This window comes from Myodes glareolus, chromosome 12, assembly GCF_982192425.1.
Source record: "Myodes glareolus chromosome 12, mMyoGla1.1, whole genome shotgun sequence".
NCBI lineage: Eukaryota > Metazoa > Chordata > Mammalia > Rodentia > Cricetidae > Myodes > Myodes glareolus.
Window position 1 is genome coordinate 40,550,756 of NC_142037.1, and position 22,122 is coordinate 40,572,877.

The 22,122-nt window shown below is 42.6% G+C and overlaps 1 protein-coding gene across 2 annotated transcripts in view; it reads left to right on the forward strand.

The window, feature by feature from the left end:
• Positions 1-22,122, forward strand: part of Cpb2 (carboxypeptidase B2) — a 54,182-nt gene that overhangs the window by 21,336 nt on the left and 10,724 nt on the right. For both annotated transcript variants that reach the window (XM_048421964.3, XM_048421965.3), the window contains exons 5-7: positions 1,692-1,793; positions 6,062-6,166; positions 21,705-21,815. In XM_048421964.3, coding sequence (XP_048277921.2) covers positions 1,692-1,793; positions 6,062-6,166; positions 21,705-21,815 — 318 coding nt within the window. The remainder of the gene's footprint in view (positions 1-1,691; positions 1,794-6,061; positions 6,167-21,704; positions 21,816-22,122) is intronic.

The window sequence follows — 22,122 nt, forward strand, 5'->3', positions numbered from 1 at the left end:
AGCATCTTTGTCCCCAGCGTTGGTACAAGGACTCACACATGCTCTTGTTGGTTATGCCACCTCAAGAGAACCCAAGGAAAATGGTGCTCTTGTTGCTATTAGTCAAGACAACTGTGTCAAATCATCACTAGGGAAGCTCTTGGAGATAAAAACAAGGAGTTGAACATCATGACCTCACAGGAGGACCGGAGAAGTTGGTCTGTATGAAGACACAGCCAGGTCTGGTCCCAGCTATCCCAAACCAGATGATAACTCAGCACCTGCTTTGAAGGAGTTGCTAAACTCAGCCCCAGAAATTATTATTTTTTTCCTTCCATTGTACTTTTCATAGAGCCTCAAATCCTCCTGGACTTCTGCGCTGAAGAGCGTCTGCAATGCAGCCGTTTCCCACGGTGGAGGTGCTCTCCTCAGCTTCCCCTCACATTTGCCTTTGGTCATCATGACAATCTCACAATAATGTTGAAATCTTTCCTGTGCAGAAATGGTGTCCAGGTTGCCTTGGTCCTAAAAACTGAATTTGTACATGTGTATGTCTGTGTGTGCATGTGTGTGTACATGTGTGCACATGTGTGTGTGTGTGTATACACTTGTTCATGTATATGCTTGTATTTGGAGGTCAGAGGTCTACATTATTGTCTTCAGTTGCTTTCCACATTATTTTTTGAGACACTGTCTCTAAACGCCTGGCTCTCTGACTCAACTAGCCTGGCTGACCAGCGTCTTCTAAGGATCTGCCTGCCTCTGTCCCTCCCGACAAGCTCCCCCTTCCCTGGTGTTAGGATTACATGTGCATGCTATAGTGCCCACATTTTACATGGGTGCTGGGGAACTGAACCAGGTCCTCAAACTTGCTCAGCAACCACCATAGCAACAGCGATCTCCCCAGCCCTGAATTTCTTTTTTTAAGCCTCATAATGCTAGCTCCAGGATGCCTGGTAGGAGGACCCCATACACGGAGACAGAGTCTCTATATGATAAGCCTCTAAAAGGAACTCTGGAATGGAACATGGTGGCTCAAAATCACAATCTCAGTACTCAGAAAACTGAGGTGGGGAGATCATAAGTTTGAGGCCAGCCTGGCTTACATAGTGAGATCCTGTCACACAAGACAAAACAACAAAAAGCCCAAGGCATATAGCTCAGTAGTAGAGTTCTTGTCGATCATGTACAAGGCCCTGCATTTGATCACCTGCACTATGGACAATAATGCTTGGGCTGGAGAGATGGCTCAGCAGTTATGAGCACTGGCTGCCCTTCCATGGAACCTGGCTTCAATTCCAGCACCCACATAGTGACTCACAACTGTCTACAACTCCAATTTCAGAATTTCCATTGCCCTCTTCTGGCCTCCACCAGCCCCTGAGTGGTGCACAGACAAACATTCATAGACATAATATAAAATTAGATAAAAACCAACAATTTCCAAGGCCACATTTTAAAGATTAACTCCTTGTTCTAATGCTTCTTAGAACTGTTTCACTTTTTCCCTATTACTTAGAACTCAGTCAAATTCTGGTTTATTTCTTTTCAGCAGAGCAAACACTCAGTCCCGAGTGTTTTCAGTTCTTCGGTTCTCCTATCTGCAGAGAGTGAAGTGAAATCTCCTTTCTGCAAGGAAGCTGCCTACTTCCTGTGATCGGGGTGTCCTGTGAGCTTGTCCTGTGACTAACCTGTGGTTTCTGTTTTCATAGATCTATTCCTGGATAGACGTTATAACTGAACAGTATCCTGACATGCTCCAAAAAATCTACATTGGCTCATCATACGAAAAGCACCCACTTTATGTTTTAAAGGTGCGTGAGAAGAGTCACTTAGAGTGTGAGATTAACTAAGCAATGGTGTTTGTTATAGCTTAGTTCTATGTAGCATGAATAATAAAAACCCAGAGACACATATTGGGGTTCAACCTGAAGGTCAGAAAAGCAAAGCAACCAACTGCTGGCTCTTACCTCTACCTCAGACTGAAAATGGGTGAACCTGCCTCCACGAATCCTCAGATTGAGACCGAGAGTGAGCTCTGTCTCCTCCCATCTTATATTCCTCTCTAGTGCTGGGATTAAAGGAATGCACCACCACTGCTTGACCTCTATGGCTAACTAGTGTGGCTGCTTTGCACTGATCTTCAGATAAACTTTATTTATTAAAAGACAAATAATATACCACTATAGCTCTACTTTTCTTTGAGTTCTGGAGATATTTTTATTTCAAGTGTATCTTAACTTTAATATCCAGCTATTTAGGAATAAATTACTCCCCCCTTTGAGTAATGAGTTTGAGTGTAAAACCTCTCTAGACTCAAACCCACCGTTGTTCGTGTTACATTAGACAACTAGATAAGCCACTTTCTAGGGGGGTCCAGTGGCCACACTCATAAAATGATGCGGGTAGTCTGGGCTACTTCTCAAGTTCTATCTAAATCACTGCCTCCTCAGATTGGTGGGAGAGATTGTGTATCTCGAGTTGTTTTTGGACAAACAGTAACGTAGGTTTTAGAAAATCAAAGTAAGAGTTGAGGCACCACCCAGGTAAACCCAGAGAGCAGGGCGATGCTGCAGTGACTGCCTCAGTCACCACCCAAGTGGTTATGTACTTCCAGCTGCAGAATCTTGTAGAAGAACATTTGATTTTTAAAAGTTAGTTGCAAAAATAATCTCAGGATATGTAAATAAGGGTTATAACAATTTAGCAAATATTTAGAGTAACCCAAACAAGAAGAAAAGAGGGTTATATATTGCCATCTAAACCATTCTAGGAGGGCTTCTTTCCAACCCTGTACTCAACAATATCCATATATAGGAGAGAGTAATATGGCCCTGGTGAAGTCTCTTCTTTGAATGAACTACGCTTAGGGAAGATCAGTGAGTGTGGATGCGAGAAAAATCACAGGCGTCGTTGTCCCGCGCTACCGTCTTGCCAGCAAGAACGACGTGGCACACTTAGGATCCTTCTGCAGAAAAGCTTTAATGCGTCTTGAGAGAGAGAGCATAAGCTTCCAAAGCGGAGACCCAGAATGAGGGAACCCATCCCTTATATAGGAAACAGTCCTCACTTCGGACGTGTCACTCTTGGATTGGTCTGCTGCCCATCAACCCAGATGACGCCTCGGGAGTAGGCAGGGATGCAGCAGTGGAAAGTTACCAAGCACATGCGCATTATAGTCCCACTGTCTCTGCTTCCCCAATGCTGGGATTAAAGGCGTGTGCTACAACACCTTGAACTCACAGAGATCTGCCTGTCTCTGCCTCCCAGGCATTGGGACCAAAGGCGTGTACTACCACACCTTGAGGCCACAGAGGTCAATCTGCCTCTGCCTCCCAGGCGTTGGGACCAAAGGCGTGTACCACCACACCTTGAGGTCACAGGGGTCAATCTCTACCTCTGTCCCTTGAAGCAATGGAGAATGTGGTTGCCGCCCTCCACACGTCGTGACCATGATAACATTTGCTGGTCACACCTTCCATTCTGTAGTTCTGATTTCACCCACACTCTCACCCTTAAAAAATTAATGAAACTCTCTGCAGAGATGTAACCAATAGAAAAATACATTTGCTTTAGTAGCACAGAATTGCACATACTCCCTTGTAATAGGAGGTGTTTGTTGCTGCTCAAAGACAACTTTGAATCAGGATATCTCAGGTTCAATCTGTCCTTCCCAGGAACTTCCAGGGCAGACTCAAGGCAGAGATGAGGCACATGGGTTCCTTTAGTGATTCAGTTAATTAATAGATTAATTCTATGGGAATCATCATGGCACGCCCACCCATGACACTTCCTTGTTTTGCCATATGTCCACCCATGATACTTTCTTGTTTGTCAGGCATGCCCATGACATTGGTAGAGCCAACAGGCAATTTATCCCTAAAACTGCATATACATAAATATGAATGAATGAATGAATGACCAAGTGAGGCAACTAACCTGGACAAGTGAGGACTTTGACACTGACTAGATGGAATCATCCAAATCTGTTTGATTAGATGATTTGACTATTAGTAGCCATTTTTCTTTTTTCCTTATTTAAATATTGCTAACTGCACATTAGGCAAGGCAACTTAGTTAGGGTTTCTATTGCGATGATGAAACACTATGACCAAAAAGCAAGGTAGAAAGGAAAGGGTTTATTTGGCTTACACTTCCTTATTGCTGTTAATCTTCAAAGGAAATCCGGACAGGAATTCAAGCAGGACAGGAACCTGGAGGCAGGAGCTGACGGCCGTGTACGGGTGCTGCTTACTGGCTTGTTCCCTATGGCTTGCTCAACCTGCTTATAGAAACCAGGACCACCAACCCAGGGATACTACCACCCACATGGCCTGGGACCTCTCCCATCAATCACTAATTAAGAAAATGCCTTGCATCTAGATCTTATAGAGACATTTTCTCAATTGAGGTTCTCTACTTTCAGATAACTTTAGTGTGTGTGTCAAGTTGACATAAGACTAGCCAGCACAGAAACCTTCCCGGGATGGTGTAAATGACCAACATTCACTCACTTTTCTTCTTCTTTTGGTTACTCTACATATTTGTTAGAATTTATAATTTTTCTTTTACTTCGTATCCTGACTTTATTTTTGTAACTAATTTTAAATAATCAAATTTATGGGAATCTGTAGAGTAGGCTCAGTGATAAAGAGCACTCTGCCCCCTCAGAGGACCTGGATTCGATTCCCAGCACCTACACAGTGGCTCACAGTTGTCTGGAACCCCAGTGCCAGGGGATTCAGCATCTTTTTTGGCCTCTGAGGGTATCAGGCACACATGTGGTACAGACATACATGCGGGAAAAACCCATACACACAAAATAGAAATAAGGAGCAACATTTTAGATCAAATAAACTATGATTGATTTTGGAAATGTTCATGAGAATTCTTTTTCGCTGATAATCTCATGCATGTATATAACATGCTGTGGTATAAAAAACAATAACCCACTCCTCCCTCCCATTCAATTCCTCCTCTGTTTCTCTCCCTTTCCCTCCCAGTTTCATGTGTTCTCTCTCTGTTTCTACCTCCCACTTCCTCCTTCTCTCTCTCTCTCTCTCTCTCTCTCTCTCTCTCTCTCTCACACACACACACACACACACACACACACACACTTAGTGCTGCCTATAGGTGCATGGTTATAGGACCATGGTAGACTTTCAGGGGCCTCATCCCTGGGGAAAACTTACTCTCCCTCCCTCAAAGCCATCAGTTGCCTCCATCCCTGCAGGGATTTTTGACTGGCTTGACCTTGAGAATCTGTCTAAAGAGGTCAAAGGTTGTCACTTTGTAAAAACTGATTCTTTTTGCTCCACAGAGTTTACACCACCCATGTACTAGCCTTTTACCCTGTACGTCAGATCAAAGTCCCTGTTCCCAATCTAATGGGACCAGTTTTATGAATCAACCGGTGATATAGTCATCATTTGTGTGTGGGGGGGGTGAAGTGAAGAAATAGTATTCCATAAAAGTATACCCCATGGGGAAATTTTGAGGGAGTTTGTAATTCCCTAAGTCTCTATTCTTCCTATGGACAACTGCCCACCAGCAAATGGCACTGACCTCTGAGGAGTAAAGACATACTTAAAGCAACATTTTTTTTCTTCTCTTCCTGTCAGCACGTCTAGGTAGTGCAGGTGCGGGAGTCCCAGCTTCAGCTTCCATTCCCAGTCCGCACACGCATCAGAGCTAAACAGCTGCCCCTTCCGTCTCACTAGCTTTTAAATTTGGTCTGAGAAGTTTATGTTTTTTTTAAAGATTTCTTTCTTTATTTTTTTTTGTGAATATGAGTACTCCATCTGCATGTGTATTTTTTCCAGAAGAGGGCATCAGATCCCAATGTAGTTGGTTGTGAGCCACCATGTAGTTGCTGGGACTTGAACTCAGAACCTCTGGAAGAGCAGTCGGTGCTCTCAACCACTGAGCCATCCCTCCAGCCCGCTCTGAGAGGTTTTTAAGTAACACAGAGAACAATGTATATGCAGTAAGGCCATTGGAAGGATGGAGTAAAAGAAAAAACAAAATGGGGATATCTTCTTTGTGTTCTATCTCTTATTTATTTATATGTGTGTGCGCACAGGTTTCCAGAAGGATGCCAAGAGCAAAAAATGCCATATGGATTGACTGTGGAATCCATGCCAGAGAGTGGATCTCACCTGCTTTCTGCCTGTGGTTCATAGGCTATGTAAGTACTCCCCATAGACCAGTGTTCCCACATCACATCCTGGAATTCTTGGTTCATGCAAAGAGACATATACTAGAAAATTCAAAATGCCTATCTTTTTGATAATGCTATTTCACAAAGACTGTACCACAAACTATATCAGTCAGAACCTTAAGACATTACTGATTAAATCTCTCTTAACAAAGGGAACGCATCAAATGTAAAGCTATTTCTGCCTTACTAGGTCCTAACAAACGCGACACTCTTTACCACTGCCACCTGCTTTACACCCTCTCTTCTCCAAGAAATTTGAGTTTGTTAGGAGTCTCAGGGAAGACTGCTCCTGGGGAGATGTGAATCAGTGTCGACTCAACCCAGAATTCGAAGCAACCCCAGACCAATGTAAGGATGCCGCTCATGAACCAGTGGGGTGAATGGGGTTACTTACAGCACTGTGGGTAAAGGGTTGCTTCCAGAAGCAGGAATGCATAAAGGCATCTGTCATCACTGAAAGCCCGCCCAGCATAACTGACGATCACGATCGCTGGAACCCTTGTGCCCACTGTGCAACTTTCAGGCAGCTCTACAGATTGAAGGGTGTCCTTGTGGGCAGTTTGTCTAGTCTGATCGTCATCCAGGTAGTTCGTCTGGTTTCTGTCTCCACAGAAATTCTTAGTGCTTGCTTCGCAAGTTAGGGACCTTGTGTGTGGGGGGGGTCAGTTTCAGGATTTTCCTGTGACTCCTGAATTATCCGAATGTTGGTATTAAAGGTGTGTGCCAGACTACTATTTCTTCTTCTTCTTCTTCTTCTTCTTCTTCTTCTTCTTCTTCTTCTTCTTCTTCTTCTTCTTCTTCTTCTTCTTCTTCTTCTTCTTCTTCTTCTTCCTCTTCCTCTTCCTCTTCCTCTTCCTCTTCCTCTTCTCCTCTTCCTCTTCCTCCTCCTCCTTCTCCTCCTCTTCCTCCTCCTCCTTCTTATCACTACACTTATTTACTAAGGAAATTATACGGGTTACTGCTAAAACACAGTAAAAAGACTGACATTTGACCCTTTTCTGCTCAGGATGTCCCTTTACTCCCAAACTTCATGTTGTCCTTCTGACCTCTCTCAATGCCTTGCCACTGTTACTGTTTCTCCTCCTTCTGATCTTCCTTCTGTTCCCCAGTACCAGAACTTTCCGAATCTTTCCGTTCAGATACCATCTTTTTATATGCCATTTCAAAGAGTTTCAATGATACCTGCGGAAGTGAAGATGCTGCCTGTCTAATGTCTTCTCCCGTTTCACTGTTCTTCTGAGCAAGGAGTTCTCTCATTTTGGAAATCTGTTTCTTTAGCTAATTGCACTCATCAGCAGGTAACTGGTCCTTGACTTCTTCCATCTTGGTTTCTGTGTCAGACGTAATTCCTTCAGCCATATTAACTGTTCCCACACGTTTCTGTTTTCTTCGGCCTTGCTCAGCATACTTCTCTGCATTTTTTTACCCCAAAATTTCAAAGGAACGTCTCTGCATTTTTAACCATATTTTCAATGTCATCTTTGCTTAATCCACCAGAAGACTGGATCACAGCCTGTTATTCATGTCCAGTTCCTTTATCTTTGGCAGAAATGTATACAATACCATTGGCATCGATGTCAAATGTAACTCTAATTTGAGAGACTCCACAAGGGGCTGGGGGAATTCCAATCAAAGCGAACTGTCCTAGAAGTTTGTTGTCTGCAGCCATCTCTCGCTCTCCCTGACGTACTTTAATCTCTACTTGAATTTGTCCATAAACAGCAATAGAACATATCTTGCTCTTTTTGGTTGAAACAGTGGTTGGTGTTTCTATTAATAAGTTTGGTAAAGACACCTCCCAGAGTCTCAATATCCAGAGAGAGGGGAGTGACATCCAGGAGCAGCACATCTGTGACATCACCAGCCAGCACACCTCCCTGAATGGCAGCTCCAATGGCTACAGCCTCATCAGGATTCACAGCTTTACTTGGGGTTTTGCCAAAACTATCTTGCACAGTCTGCTGGACCTTGGGCATCCTCGTCATGCCCCCAACCAGAATCCCTTCTCCTATGTCACGTTTGCTAACTTTTGCGTCGTGCATAGCTTTCTGGCATGGAGCAATAGTTCCCTTGATTAGATCTGCAATGATGCGTTCAAATTGTGAGTTAGCTTCGTATTCAAATGCTTGGGTCCAGAAGCATCCATTGTAAGATTTGGCGAGTTGATGTCAGCCTGCTCAGATGAGGAGAGTTCACACTTTGCATTTTCAGCAGCTCCCCGAACCCTTTGAAGTGCCACATTGTCTTTGGTCAAATCAACCCTGTCTCCGTCTTGAACTCCTTGAAAATGTGGCATTACAAAGCCTGGTCAAAATCTTCACTGCCTAAGGAAGCATCCCCGTTGGTGGATTTCACCTTGAACACGCCTTCATGAATTTCCAGGATAGAAATATCAAAGGTTCCACCACCTAAATCATACACAGCAATGACTTTTTCTTCAGATTTGTCCAGATCATACACCAGGGCAGCAGCTGTAGGTTCACTAATCACTTGAAGTACATTTAGCCCAGCTATCTGGCCAGCATCCTTAGTGGCCTGTCACTGTGAATTATTGAGATAGGTGGGGACTCTGATCACAGCATCTTTTTTTGTGTGTGACCCAAGTACTTCTCCGCATTCTCTTTCATCTTCAATACAAATGCTCAAATCTGACTTGGAGAATAGAGTTCCCCATGAGCCTCAACCCAGGCATCACCATTAGCGGCACGGACAATTTTAAAGGGAACATTTTTTGAGTTTTTCTGTACTTCGGGGTCATCATAGCATCGCCCAACCAGACACTTAGTAGCATAGAAGGTGTTGTTTGGGTTGGTGATAGCCTGTCACTTTGCTGGCATGCCAACAAGTTTTTCTCCAGCTGCTGTAAAGGCAAGAACAGAAGGCGTAGTTCTGGCACCTTGAGCATTCTCCAGGACCTTTGCTTGTCTGCCCTCTATAAACGCCACACAGGAGTTGGCAGTACCCAAAGCAATAGCCACAACTGCAGAGAAAAATCAATAGCCACAACTGCAGAGTCAACTTTAGTTGACTCTGATCTTGTGACTGACAGCCGTCAGACTCCGGGAGGCTGTGGCGCCCACGGGGGGGGGGGGGGGGGGGCGGGGGCTGCGGCGCCCACGAGACACGCTGCCTCGGCTCTGTTGGCACTTATCATGGCAGCTGGGCAGAGGGGACACCAGAGAACAAACACCCCACAGGTCCGGAGCTGCCATCTTTTTTTTTTTTTAAGATTTATTTATTTATTGTGTATATAGTGTTCTGCCTGCATATGATGTCTGCATGCCAGAAGAGGGCACTGGATCTCATTATAGGTGATTGTGAGCCACCATTTGGAAACTGAACTCAGGACCTCTGGAAGATCAGTGCTTTTAACTTCTGAGCCATCTCTTCAACCTTGCCGAAGTCTTCTCAATAAGTCTTCTTCTAGAATTTCCTGGGTTTCAAAGAGCTCCTAAGGAAACTGTTACTCAACAGCGCTGCAGCATCTCTGAGTCTACGGAACAGTTACCACCCACCATTGAAACTCTCTGGACCAAATGAGATTGGTTCCATCTCACCCAGGCTTCATCGGGACAGTCTTCTGGTTGCCTTGAACCTGACTCCGGCTGGATAGCTTTAACAAAGGGGTCATCAGCTAGTGGAGAAAGAGGGTACTTGCAAGACAGCAAGAACATTTATTTTTCACCTCTCTCTAGTGCTGAAAACAGCCAAAATGAAACATCTGTCCATATGGACGGTGGTTCATTCTTGGCAAAGTTCCCCCAATACCTTTCCTTCTCAACACAACGCATTTTCTTCCAATTATACAGCTACCCTCTTCCCATTTGCTCTTTGTAAGATTATTTTATTTCTTCTACAAATAGTCATAAATTGTCCATGAGAACCTAGACACTGGAGAGATAGGGAACAAAATATGGCTTGGGGGATTTACTGTCAAATATTTATTTTTTTAAAGATTTATTTATTTATCTTTTATTTATTTATTATTTATCATATATACAATGTCCTGCCTGTATGTTTGCCTGCACACCACAAGAGGGCATCGGATCTCTCTGTAGATGGTTGTGAACCACCATGTGGTTGCTGGGAATTGAACTCATAACCTCTGGAAGAGCAGTCAGTGCTCTTAACCTCTGAGCCATCTCTCCAGCCCCAAGTATTTTATCTTAATGCTACTACTCAATAGATGCTTTTGTACTCAAGTCGATAATCATGTCAGTAATTCCCACTGGGTGAGGGAGCATTCAAGGCATTCCAACCTGGTCCACCTAAAACCCACCCAGGTCACTGACTCTGAAAATACCTCAAAGCCCTGCAGGAGGAAAAGTCAATTCAAATACTTTCAAATAGTTTGTAACTCAGTGTTATTCCAATGGCCCTAGGTTCAAAATATGTTTTGTATGACTAGATTCTACTTTAAAAGCCACTAGAGTCAAAGGGGAATTGAAACATTAGCTCTTAAGTCTTTTACTCCTTCCTAGACCTAATAAATACTGTAAAACCCATATAACCCACACTCAGTGAAGATATCAATTCATTTTGAGAAGCCCAGGGTCAGTCATGCCCCTCTCTCTATGTCTCACTAACTCTCAGGAGCAAGGGCAGAAGCTGAGGCTGGTGTGTTCACAGCTGCATCAGCACAGCTGCGACCCAGATCATGATCTGGCCATCATAGTAGACCAGTAAATACACACTGAGTAGTACACTGTCCCCAGCACTTTCTTCAACAACCTGCCCTTTCATTAACTTTGATTTGCTACTGTATCTTGAAGAACTCTCCTCTCATTGCCCACCAAATTTGCCCTTCCGTTCTCATCATTTCCCTACTTCTCCTCACCTGACTTAATGTAGACTTGGTAGGAACAGGGTCTCCTAGGAGCTCCATCCAGCACATCCCCATGTGCCAAGAGGCCTGGTGGACTGGATTAATAGTCTGCATCATGATACCTGGTACCCATGTCTTCCTGTCTTTCCCTCAGATTTCAGAATATGGTTGTACCATCTCACCTTTTCTGCTTATTTTTTTTAAAGTTTATTAAAATATAAAAGTTTCCATTTTCGCCCCTCCTCCCAACACCGTCCCACTCCCCCCACTCCCTCTCCTCTTCCCTCTCCATCCCTAAGAGCAGTCCGGGTTTCCTGCCCTATGGGTAGTTCAAGTTCCTCCACGCTCCCTCCAGGTCCAGGAAGGTGAGTATCCAAACAGACTGGATCCCCAAAAATCCAGAATATGCAGAGGAAACAAGTCCCAGAGTCATTGTCAATGGCTTTTTAGAAAGACTTCGAGTCAGCCACAATCAGGGAATCCAGCCTCCTCCAGAGAATCTGGTTGGATCAAGCGCTCCTTCAGTCTCAGTCGACTGGCCTTGGTGAACTCTCATTAGATCAGTCCCCTTGTATCAGTGGGTGATCGCTCCCCTTGCGGTTCTGATTTCCTTTTTCATGTTCTTCCTCCTTCTGCTCTTCCTTTGGACCTTGGGGGGCTCAGTCCGGTGCTCCAATGTGGGTCTCCGTCTGCATCGCCATCCATCGCTGGATGAAGGTTCCCTCTGATCTTGCCCTCCCTGCTCACGTTCTTCTTCCTTCTGCTTCTCGCTTGGACCTAGGGAGTTAAGTCCAGTGTTCCAACGTGGGTCCCCGTCTCTATCTCCATCCATTGCCAGATGAAGGATCTATGGTGATAAGCAAAATATTCATCAGTATGGTTATGGGCCAAGGCCAGTTCAGGTACCCTCTCCTCTGTCCAGAGAACAATCTGGGGATCTCTCCTTGGACCTGGGATCCCATTTACAGTCAAGTCTCTAGTAAACCCTAAACTGACTTCCATAGTTGAGATATATTCTTCCCTGAACCCATATCTATCCTTCCTCCCTCCCCCCTCCCAGTCCCCCGAGCATTTCCCATTCCTCCCCTGCTCCCTTCTTTCTAACCCTCTCCCCTTCCAACTACCCTCCCACCCCCCCATGCACCCTTGGTTACCTGGCACTCTTGTCAATTTCCAATCTCCAGGAGGAAAACTACCTGCATTTTCTTCAGGTTCACCTTCTTATTTAGCTTCTCTAGGATCACGAATAATAGGCTCAAAGACCTTTAATTATGGCTAGAATCCACTTATGAGTGAATACATACCTTATTCCTCTTTTTGGGTCTGGGTTACCTCACTCAGTAAAGCGTTTTCTATTTCCATCCATTTGCATGCAAAATTCAAGATGTCATTGTTCTTTACCGCTGAGTAAAACTCTAATGTATATATGTTCCACACCTTCTTTAACCATTCTTCTATTGAGGGGCACCTAGGTTGTTTTCAGGTTCTGGCTATTACAAATAGTGGATCTATGAACATAGTTGAACAAATACTTTTGTAGTATGATAGGGCATCTCTTGGGTATATTCCCAAGAGTGGAATTGCTGGGTCCTGAGGGAGGTTGACTCCCAGTTTCCTGAGAAACCGCCACACTGATTTCCACAGTGGCTGTACAAGTTTGCATTCCCACCAACAATGGATGAGTGTTCCCCTCATTCCACATCCTCTCCAGCATAGGATATCATTGGTGTTTTTGACTTTAGCTATTCTGACAGGTGTAAGATGGTATCTCAAAGTTGTTTTGATTTGCATTTCCCTGATCGCTAAGGAGGTTGAGCATGACCTTAAGTGTCTTCTGGCCATTCGAAGTTCATCTGTTGTGAATTCTCTGTTAAGTTCAGTACCCCATTTTTTAATTGGGTTAATTAGAGTTTTAGTGTCTAGTTTCTTGAGTTCTTTGTATATTTTGGAGATCAGACCTTTGTCTGATGAGGGGTTGGTGAAGATCTTCTCCCAGTCAGAAGGCAGCCTTTTTGTCTTACTGACAGTGTCCTTTGCTTTACAGAAGCTTCTCAGTTTCAGCAGGTCCCATTTATTCATTGTTTCTCTTATTGTCTGTGCTACTGGGGTCCTACTTAGGAAGTGGCCTCCTGTGCCTATATCTTGTAGACTACTTCCCACTTTCTCTTCTATCAGGTTCAAAGTGGACAGATTGATGTTGATGTCTTTAATCCATTTGGACTTGAGTTTTGTTCATGGTAATAGATATGGATCTACTTTCATTCTTCTATAGGTTGACATCCAGTTATGCCAGCACCATTTGTTAAAGATGCTTTCCTTCTTCCATTGTATACCTTTAGCTCCCTTGTCGAAAATTAGGTGTTCATAGGTTTGTGGGTTAGTATCCGGGTCTTCTATTCGGTTCCATAGGTCGACTTCTCTGTTCTTATGCCAATACCAAGCTGTTTTCAATACTGTAGCTCTGTAATAGAGTTTGAAGTCAGGGATGGTAATGGCTCCAGAAGTTCCTTTATTGTATAAGATTGTTTTGGCTATCCTGGGTTTTTTGTTTTTCCATATAAACTTGATTATTGTTCTCTCAAGGTCTGTGAAGAAGTTTGATGGGATTTTGATGGGAATTGCATTGACTCTATAGATTGCTTTTGGTAGAATTGTCATTTTTACTATGTTGATTCTCCCAATCCAAGAGCAGGGGAGGTCTTTCCATTTTCTGGTATCCTCCTCAATTTCTTTCTTCAAAGGCTTAAAGTTCTTGTCAAATAGGTCTTTCACTTCCTTGGTTAGAGTAACCCCAAGATATTTTATGCTATTTGTGGCTATCATGAAAGGTGATGTTTCTCTGATTTCCCTCTCCGCTTCTTTATCCTTTGTGTATAGGAGGGCCACTGATTTTTTTGGAGTTGATCTTGTATCCTGCCACGTTACTAAAGGTGTTTATCAGCTGTAGGAGTTCTTTGGTAGAGTTTTTGGGGTCTCTTATGTACACTATCATATCGTCAGCAAATAACGAAAGTTTAACTTCATCCTGTCCAATTCGAATCCCCTTGATCTCCTTATCTTGTCTTATTGCTATTGCTAGAACTTCAAGCACTATATTGAAGAGGTATGGAGAGAGTGGACAGCCTTGTCGTGTTCCTGATTTTAGTGGAAAGGCTTTGAGTTTCTCTCCATTCAATTTGATGTTAGCTGTCGGCTTGCTGTATATTGCTTTTATTATATTTAGGTACGATCCTTGTATCCCCAGTCTCTCCAACACCTTTATCATAAATGGGTGTTGAATTTTGTCAAATGCTTTTTCAGCATCCAATGAAATGATCATATGGTTTTTTTCTTTCAGTTTATTTATATGATGGATTACATTGATAGATTTGCATATGTTGAACCATCCCTGCATCTCTGGGATGAAGCCTACTTGATCATAATGGATAATTTTTCTAATGTGTTCTTGGATTCGGTTTGCCAGTATTTTATTGAGAATTTTCGCATCGATGTTCATGAGTGAGATTGGCCTGTAATTCTCTTTCTTGGTTGTGTCTTTGTGTGGTTTAGGTATTAGGGTGACTGTAGCGTCATAAAAGGAGTTTGGCAGTGACTCTTCTGTTTCTATATTGTGGAATACATTAAGGAGTATAGGTATTAGCTATTCCTGGAAGTTCTGGTAGAATTCTGCATTGAAACCATCTGGTCCTGGGCTTTTTTTGGTAGGGAGATTTTTGATAACAGCTTCTAATTCTTCACGACTAACAAGTCTATTTAGATTGTTCACCTGTTCTTGGTTCAACTTTGGTATATGGTACTTATCTAAAAAAATGTCCATTTCTTTTACATTTTCCAATTTTGTGGCATATAAACTTTCGTAGTAAGATCTAATGATTCTCTGAATTTCCTCTGTGTCTGTGGTTATGTCCCCCTTTTCATTTCTGATCCTATTAATTTGCAAGTTCTCTCTCTGCCGTTTGATTAGTTTGGATAGGGGTTTGTCAATCTTGTTGATTTTCTCCAAGAACCAGCTTTTTGTTTCATTGATTCTTTGGATTGTTTTCTGTGTTTCTATTTTGTTGATTTCAGCCCTCAGTTTGATTATTTCCAGTCTTCTACTCCTCCTGGGTAAATCAGCTTCTTTTTTTTCTAGAGCTTTCAAGTGTGCTGTTAAATCTCCAATGTGTGCTTTCTCCGTTTTCTTTAATTGGGCACTTAGTGCTATGAATTTTCCTCTTAGCACTGCTTTCATAGTGTTCCACAGGTTTGAATACGTTGTGTCTTTGTTTTCATTAAATTCAAGGAAGAGTTTTCTTTCTTTATTTCTTCCTTGACCCAGGGGTGATTTAGTAGTTGACTGTTCAACTTCCATGAGTTTGTTGGCTTCCTGGGGGTACCATTGTTATTGAATTCTAATTTTAATCCATGGTGATCTGACAAGACACAGGTGGTTACTAATATTTTTTTGTATCTGTGGAAGTTTGCTTTGTTACCGAGTATGTGGTCAATTTTCGAGAGGGTTCCATGAGCTGCAGAGAAGAAGGTATATTCTTTCCTATTTGGGTGGAGTGTTCTATAGATGTCTGTTAAGTCCATTTGATTCAGTACCTCCAATAAATCTCTTATTTCTCTGTTAGGTTTCTGTCTGATTGACCTGTCCATTGGTGAGAGAGGAGTGTTGAAGTCTCCTACTATTAGTGTGTGTGGTTTGATGACTGCCTTGAGTTCTAGAAGAGTTTCTTTTACATATGTGGGTGCCTTTATATTAGGGGCATAGATATTCAAGATTGAGACTTCTTCCTGATGAATTGTTCCTGTTATGAGTATGAAATGTCCATCTCCATCTCTTCTGATTGATTTTAGTTTGGAGTTGATTTTGTTAGACATTAGAATGGCCACACCCGCTTGTTTCTTAGATCCATTTGCTTGGAAAACTTTTTCCCAACCCTTTACTCTGAGTAGGTGTCTGTCTTTGTAGTTGAGGTGTGTTTCTTGTAAACAGCAGAATGTTGGATCCTGTTTTCGTATCCAATCTCTAAGTCTGTGCCTCTTTATAGGTGAGTTGAGTCCATTGATATTAAGTGATATTAATGACCAGTGATTGATGACTCCGGTCATTTTTTTGGGTAGTAGAGTGTATGTGTTTTCCTTCTTTGAGTTGTGCTTGTGAAGGGTCGCTAGATGTCTGAGTTATTGTAGGCAGTGTTGGGAATGTTGGATTCCTTGGGTTGTGATTTTCCTTCTAATATTCTCTGTAAGGCTGGATTAGTAGCTACGTATTGTTTAAATTTGTTTTTGTCCTGGAATATTTTGTTTTCTCCGTTGATAGTGAACAATAGCTTGGCTGGGTATAGTAGTCTGGGCTTGCATCCATGGTCTCTTAGTTTCTGCAGTACCTCTATCCAGGACCTTCTGGCTTTCATGGTTTCCATAGAGAAGTCTGGTGTAAGTCTGATAGGTTTACCTTTATAAATTACTTGACCTTTTTCCTTTGCAGCTCTCAATATCCTTTCTTTAGTCTGAATGCTTTGTGTTTTGATTATTATATGGCGAGGGGATGTTTTTTTCTGATCCAGTCTATTCGGTGTTCTGTATGCTTCTTGAACCTTCATAGGAATATCGTTCTTTAGGATGGGAAAGTTTTCTTCTATAATTTTGTTGAGTATATTTTCTGGACCTTTGATCTGCAATTCTTCTCCTTCTTCTACTCCTATTATTCTTAGATTTGGTTTTTTTTTTATTGTGTCCCACAGTTCCTGAATGTTTTGTGATGAGAATTTGTTGGATTTGCTGTTTTCTTTGGTCAGAGTGTTTAATTTCTCTATGGTGTCCTCAGAGTCTGAGATTCTTTCTTCTATCTCTTGTATTCTGTTGGTTATGCTTGTTTCTGAAGTCTCTGTTCGTTTACCTAGATTTTCCATAGCCAGCCGGCCCTTGGTTTGTGATTTCTTCATTGACTCCATTTCAGTTTTCAAATCTTGAACTGTTTCCATTACCTGTTTGATTGTTTTTTCTTGGTTTCCCAGAATTTCATTTACGGATTTACTCATTTCTTCAAACTTTTTGGTATATTTCTCTTCCATTTCTTTACTCATTTTCTCAATCTTTTTGTTATACTTATCTTCCATTTCTTTACGGCAGATTTTCACCTCTTGTTTAAGTTCCTCTATTATTTTCATAAAGATCCGCTTAGAGTCGATTTCTTCTATTTCTTCTGGAGTAGGGTGTTCAATTCTTCTAGTTTCGAGCTCCCTGGATTCTGGAGATGTCATGTTGCCTTTCAGGTTGTTGGAGTAATTCTTGCATTGGCGCCTGCCCATCTCCTCCACTCTGGATGAAACTCCTCAGCACTTTCTGGATAGAACTCCTCAACACTCTCTGGGTAGGACTTCTCAGCACTCTCTGGATAGAGCTCCTCAGCACTCTCTGGGAAGAGCTCCTCAGCAGTGCAACAGGGCTAGCTGGTCTTCCCAGGACCCGGGAGACAAAGGGCCAGCAGCAGTGGGGGGAGGGAGGGGTCCTGTGGAACACCGAAGACCCTGCCGCAGAAGCTGAGGGGGGAGGGGCTGTGCTCTTTTCTGCTTATTTTCACCCACTGGCCTCCAGCTCAAGCCTCGGGGTCTAGTTTGTGATTCTTTACTCCCTCAGTAGCCTTTTCCGTCATTCTGCTTAAAGTTAAAGCTTGTGTGTGAGATCCAACAACCAGGTGAGGGCCGAACATCCTTGACTGCATTACCAAGTCACACATTATCTCTGGTTTGGTAGATTTCTCCTGTGTTCATCTTCGAAATGTCAGAAATAGTGTTCTCCCACCATGACACAAAGAGAAACACCACAGACAATAAACGACAAGACAGAAGCCACTAAATATAACTTCCTCATTCCCTCTTTTGTTTCCCTCAGTCCTGCATACTTTAAAAAACTACTAGATTTCTTGGCTTGCAGATGTGTTTCTTTCTAATTCATCAGACGTTCTGAGTGTGTGTGCATGCACACGCATGTGCTCTCTCTCTCTTCTTCAGGTCCTCTCTTATCAAATCATAAATTTCTCACTCCTGAACCCTAAATTCTCTGCTCCGCTGACAGGACTTTCAGAAGTTTTAACTTGAAATGTCCCCCAGAATGTATCCTCATCCTTTTCACCCATTTGCATAGCCTCCATTATTTATTGTAATCGTTACAGGATTGAATTTCTGAACCTCTTTTCTAGCTAGCTGTAAGGGTTGTATTGTATTGTTTTTGATGTTCCAATGACCCAGTTTATTGTTTAGTCCCTTAACCAGTGTCCCACATTACTTATGAAATTTGAAATTTAAATTGCTGAATTGGGTTTTGATTGAACTACAAATATGACTAAACGGTACCTACTATTGGACCAAGTGCATCTTTGCTACTGGCTGAGTTCTGTATTATCTGGATAGTACAGAGATTGATGAAAAGGTGGTGACCTCTCTTCCCCGTACCTCTAACAGTGGTGGGTAGGGCTATGAAAAACGCACTGCCTATGACAGGCTTTTGTGTATTACTTTATTCTCTATGGGTAGTTATTGACTCATATTGTGGGAGCTCTTGCTATTTACGACATATAGGAAAGAAAACTGCGAAGTGAGAGGAAGAGCTGAGTCTTCATCCATCACAGGCCTGGTACACAGGCATCAGCTTGGCCTCTCCTGCCCTCTCCCAGTGTTCTGTCTTCATCTTCCTTCTCCTAAGAGCATCGCTGTGATTTCACCTGGGTTGCTCTCCTTGTTGGAAAATCTTCCAACAAAGATTTCGAACAAATGTTGACCTGTTGTCTTTTGCGTGTCAGGTACAATTCCTTATTAAAAGCAATTTCTTTTCTAGATGTAAATACTATGCTCACTATGACAATGCATTATTAGAAGACACACTCATGGAGATGGGACACTCTTCACAAATTAATACCAGAGAATTGCTTGAAATCTAATAATGTAAATAAATAAAATGTTTACAAAGTTTAAACGTAGAATTGCCGGATGATTCAGCCATTCCGCTCCTGGGTATCCCAAGACAAGGAAACACACACACTTACAAGTGTTTGCAAAAACCACATTCACCATAGTAGAAAAGAGACAAATCAGATGGGCCAAGAAATCTCTGATCTGGAAAGAAAATGAAACTTTCTAATATGACAATTAAAATTAAGGACTTCTAAGGTTTTCAGATTGGCGCAACTGAAGAAAGACGATCCCACTACGAGAAACGGGCGTGCGCACTGCTGCTGGACAGACAGCAGCTTCCTCCCCGAGTCTTTTCTAGGAATTGCCTGGCAGCAGCGATGACTGTCTAAATGATTCACTTCTGAGCAGCCATTCTGCTTCTGGAATTCTCCTTCCTGCAGAGACAAAAGCATGGGAAATGTGTGTTAGGATATTGATACTATTGCTCAGCACTATTGTATAAATATATTTTTTTATGCTTTCATATATGAGTATCATATTGGCATCATTTCCCAACTCCTTCTGGGTCTGCTCCCCTACTCCTTCTCAACTTCACAGCCTTTTATTCTTTAATCATTATATCATTATTCTCTCTCTCTCTCTCTCTCTCTCTCTCTCTCTCACACACACACACACACACACACACGCGCATGTGTGTGCATATATATCAACAAATACAATCTGTTGAATTTTCATTCAGTGTTACTCATATGTATATATGTTTAGGAATGACCCCTTGGGGCTGGATAACCTATCCAGGTCCTCATAAGACCGCCTTTTCCTTTCTCTGAATTCATTAAAAGCTGGTAGCTGTGTGTGTGTGTGTGTGTGTGTGTGTGTGTGTGTGTGTGTGCGCGCGTGCGTGTGTGCATTGTGTGTGTGAATATGTGTGGGCATTCACGTGTATGCAGGTGACCATGGAGGTCAGAAACCTCAGATCCCCTGGGGGCTAGAGTTGCAGTAGCTGTGAGCCTCCTGATGTGTGTGGGTGCTGGCATCAGATGCTGGTATTTGATCTGAAGTGCTGAGCCATCTCTCCTGCCCTGGAGTAGGATTTAAAAGAAACTTGTAAAAGTTAATGATAAGAAAAACCTGTTTCTTATCAAGATCTTTTAACTTGTGCTTAAGACAACAAACAATTCAAAACTAATAACTAAACCAAAATGTTTCAATGTTGCTGTAGTTCAGCAATTTTAGACCAAAGCTTTCTAAGTGAGGCGATCTAACCAGCTAGAGAACATTCTCTGAAGTTCTCCTGTCTGTCGGTGTTTTTCATCATTTTGGAGTGAACTCTGTGGATGTCCTTGGACCATGCTGTACCTCTAAGCTGAGTATGAGCCAACAGGAGGAGGAGTGAGGGCCTGATAATGAGGGTCAGCAACTCAGAGCAAGAACCCACAGAGTCTGCCAGTGATGCTAAAGCATGTGACAAAACGTGAGGGAAAGAAACTGGAGATGAATTCTATGACCAGAAATAAAGACTATTAGATAATCGTTTAATTAAGTCTGGGTCTAAAACAGTGGTTCTCAACCTTCATAATGCTTCAACCCTTTAATACCGTTCTTCATGTTGTGGTGAGCCCCCATCTACAAAATTATTTTTGTTGCTACTTTGTAACTATAATGTTGCTACTGTTATGATTATGAGTCATAATGTAAGTATTTGTGTTTTCTGATGGTCTTAGGCGACCCTTGTGAAAGGGTTGTTCAGTCTCCCAAAGTGAATGAGACCCATGAGTTGAGAATCACTGGTTTTAAACAAGATTCGGAGTTCTAGTTACTATGGACTTTTGAAAAGGAGCTGAACTTTATTGGGGTTTGGTTTTGTTTCTTAATCTTTGTTGTAAGCTTCCTGGCTTTAAAGGGTATCCTTCCTTGGTGTTTGAAGGAGAATTTAGAAATGGGTGGTTCTCTTTTTCTGCCATCGCTAAATAGGCAGGTCTCTGTCAACCCATGTGGTACCAGAGTACCCAAAGTTCAGTCACTCAAGGAGCTGGCATTCACAACGGATACTTGGAGATTTGTGGTTGCCCTGCAGACCTGTTCAGGAGGGCAGCCGAAGGTAGGCAGCAGAGTAGCCCTGTGAACAAGGATACTGTGTCGGGGGAATGTGCAAGCGAGGCCTAGAGGTATCACCTGCAATTCACAGGTATAGGGAAGAAAAAGAGCAGAAAAGCAAAGGGAAGGGGTGCAAAGAGAAGACTTTCAAAATCTGCTGTAAGTCACAGAAGCACAGCTGTAGTTAAATAGTCATTACTAAGTCCCAATGAACAATAGCAAGTCCTTTGAAAACAATAAAGGGGTAGGGGACTTAAGACACAAAACCCCCAAGTGTGAGAGCGGTCATCTTGTAGTACAGTCAACTGTTGTGTTTGTTCACAGTTTCATTAGTCTTTGAAAATGAATTTACCTAGGACATAATTTTTTTGTTTTGTTTTTTGAGACACGGTTTCTCTGTGTAATCGCCCTAACTGTCCTGGAACTCGCACTTGTAGACCAGGCTGGCCTCAAACTCGCAGAGATCTGCCTGCTTCTGCCTCCTGAGTGCTGGGATTAAAAGCATGAGCCACGTAATTTTTTTTAAGAAGGGGAAGAAACCATTGCTCTTTTTAAAAATTAAATCTACAAATCAAAAGCTGGCAAACCACTTCTTCAGAAGAGAGGAAAACTCATTTAAAACTACGGCCAGGCTTAGAAGGACCTGAAAGGAGCCACTAAACACACCTGGTTTCCCGTACAGGTAACCCAGTTCTACGGGAAGGAAAAGCTGTATACCAGCCTTCTGAGGCACGTGGATTTCTACATTATGCCAGTGATTAACGTGGATGGCTATGACTACACATGGAAAACGGTGGGTGAAGGCAAAGGAAGCAAAATAGAGCTGTTAGGGGCCTACAGAGAAGCGGCATGAATTATTCATGGGATCCTGCACCTTGGTGATAAGGTTTTGCTATGAAAAATAAAGGATTCAACTATGGGAAATGTCAACCATCCATAGAAACAGATGTAATTGCAGACCGACTGCACACTAACCCCCTAGACGTCTGTCTCCAGCCTCGGTGATGGTGGCTGGCTTTCTGTTGCTGTGAGGAAATGCCCGGTAGTAAAAGCTTAGAAGGAAGAAAGGTTGGCTTTGATCCAGAGCTTCAGAAATTTCA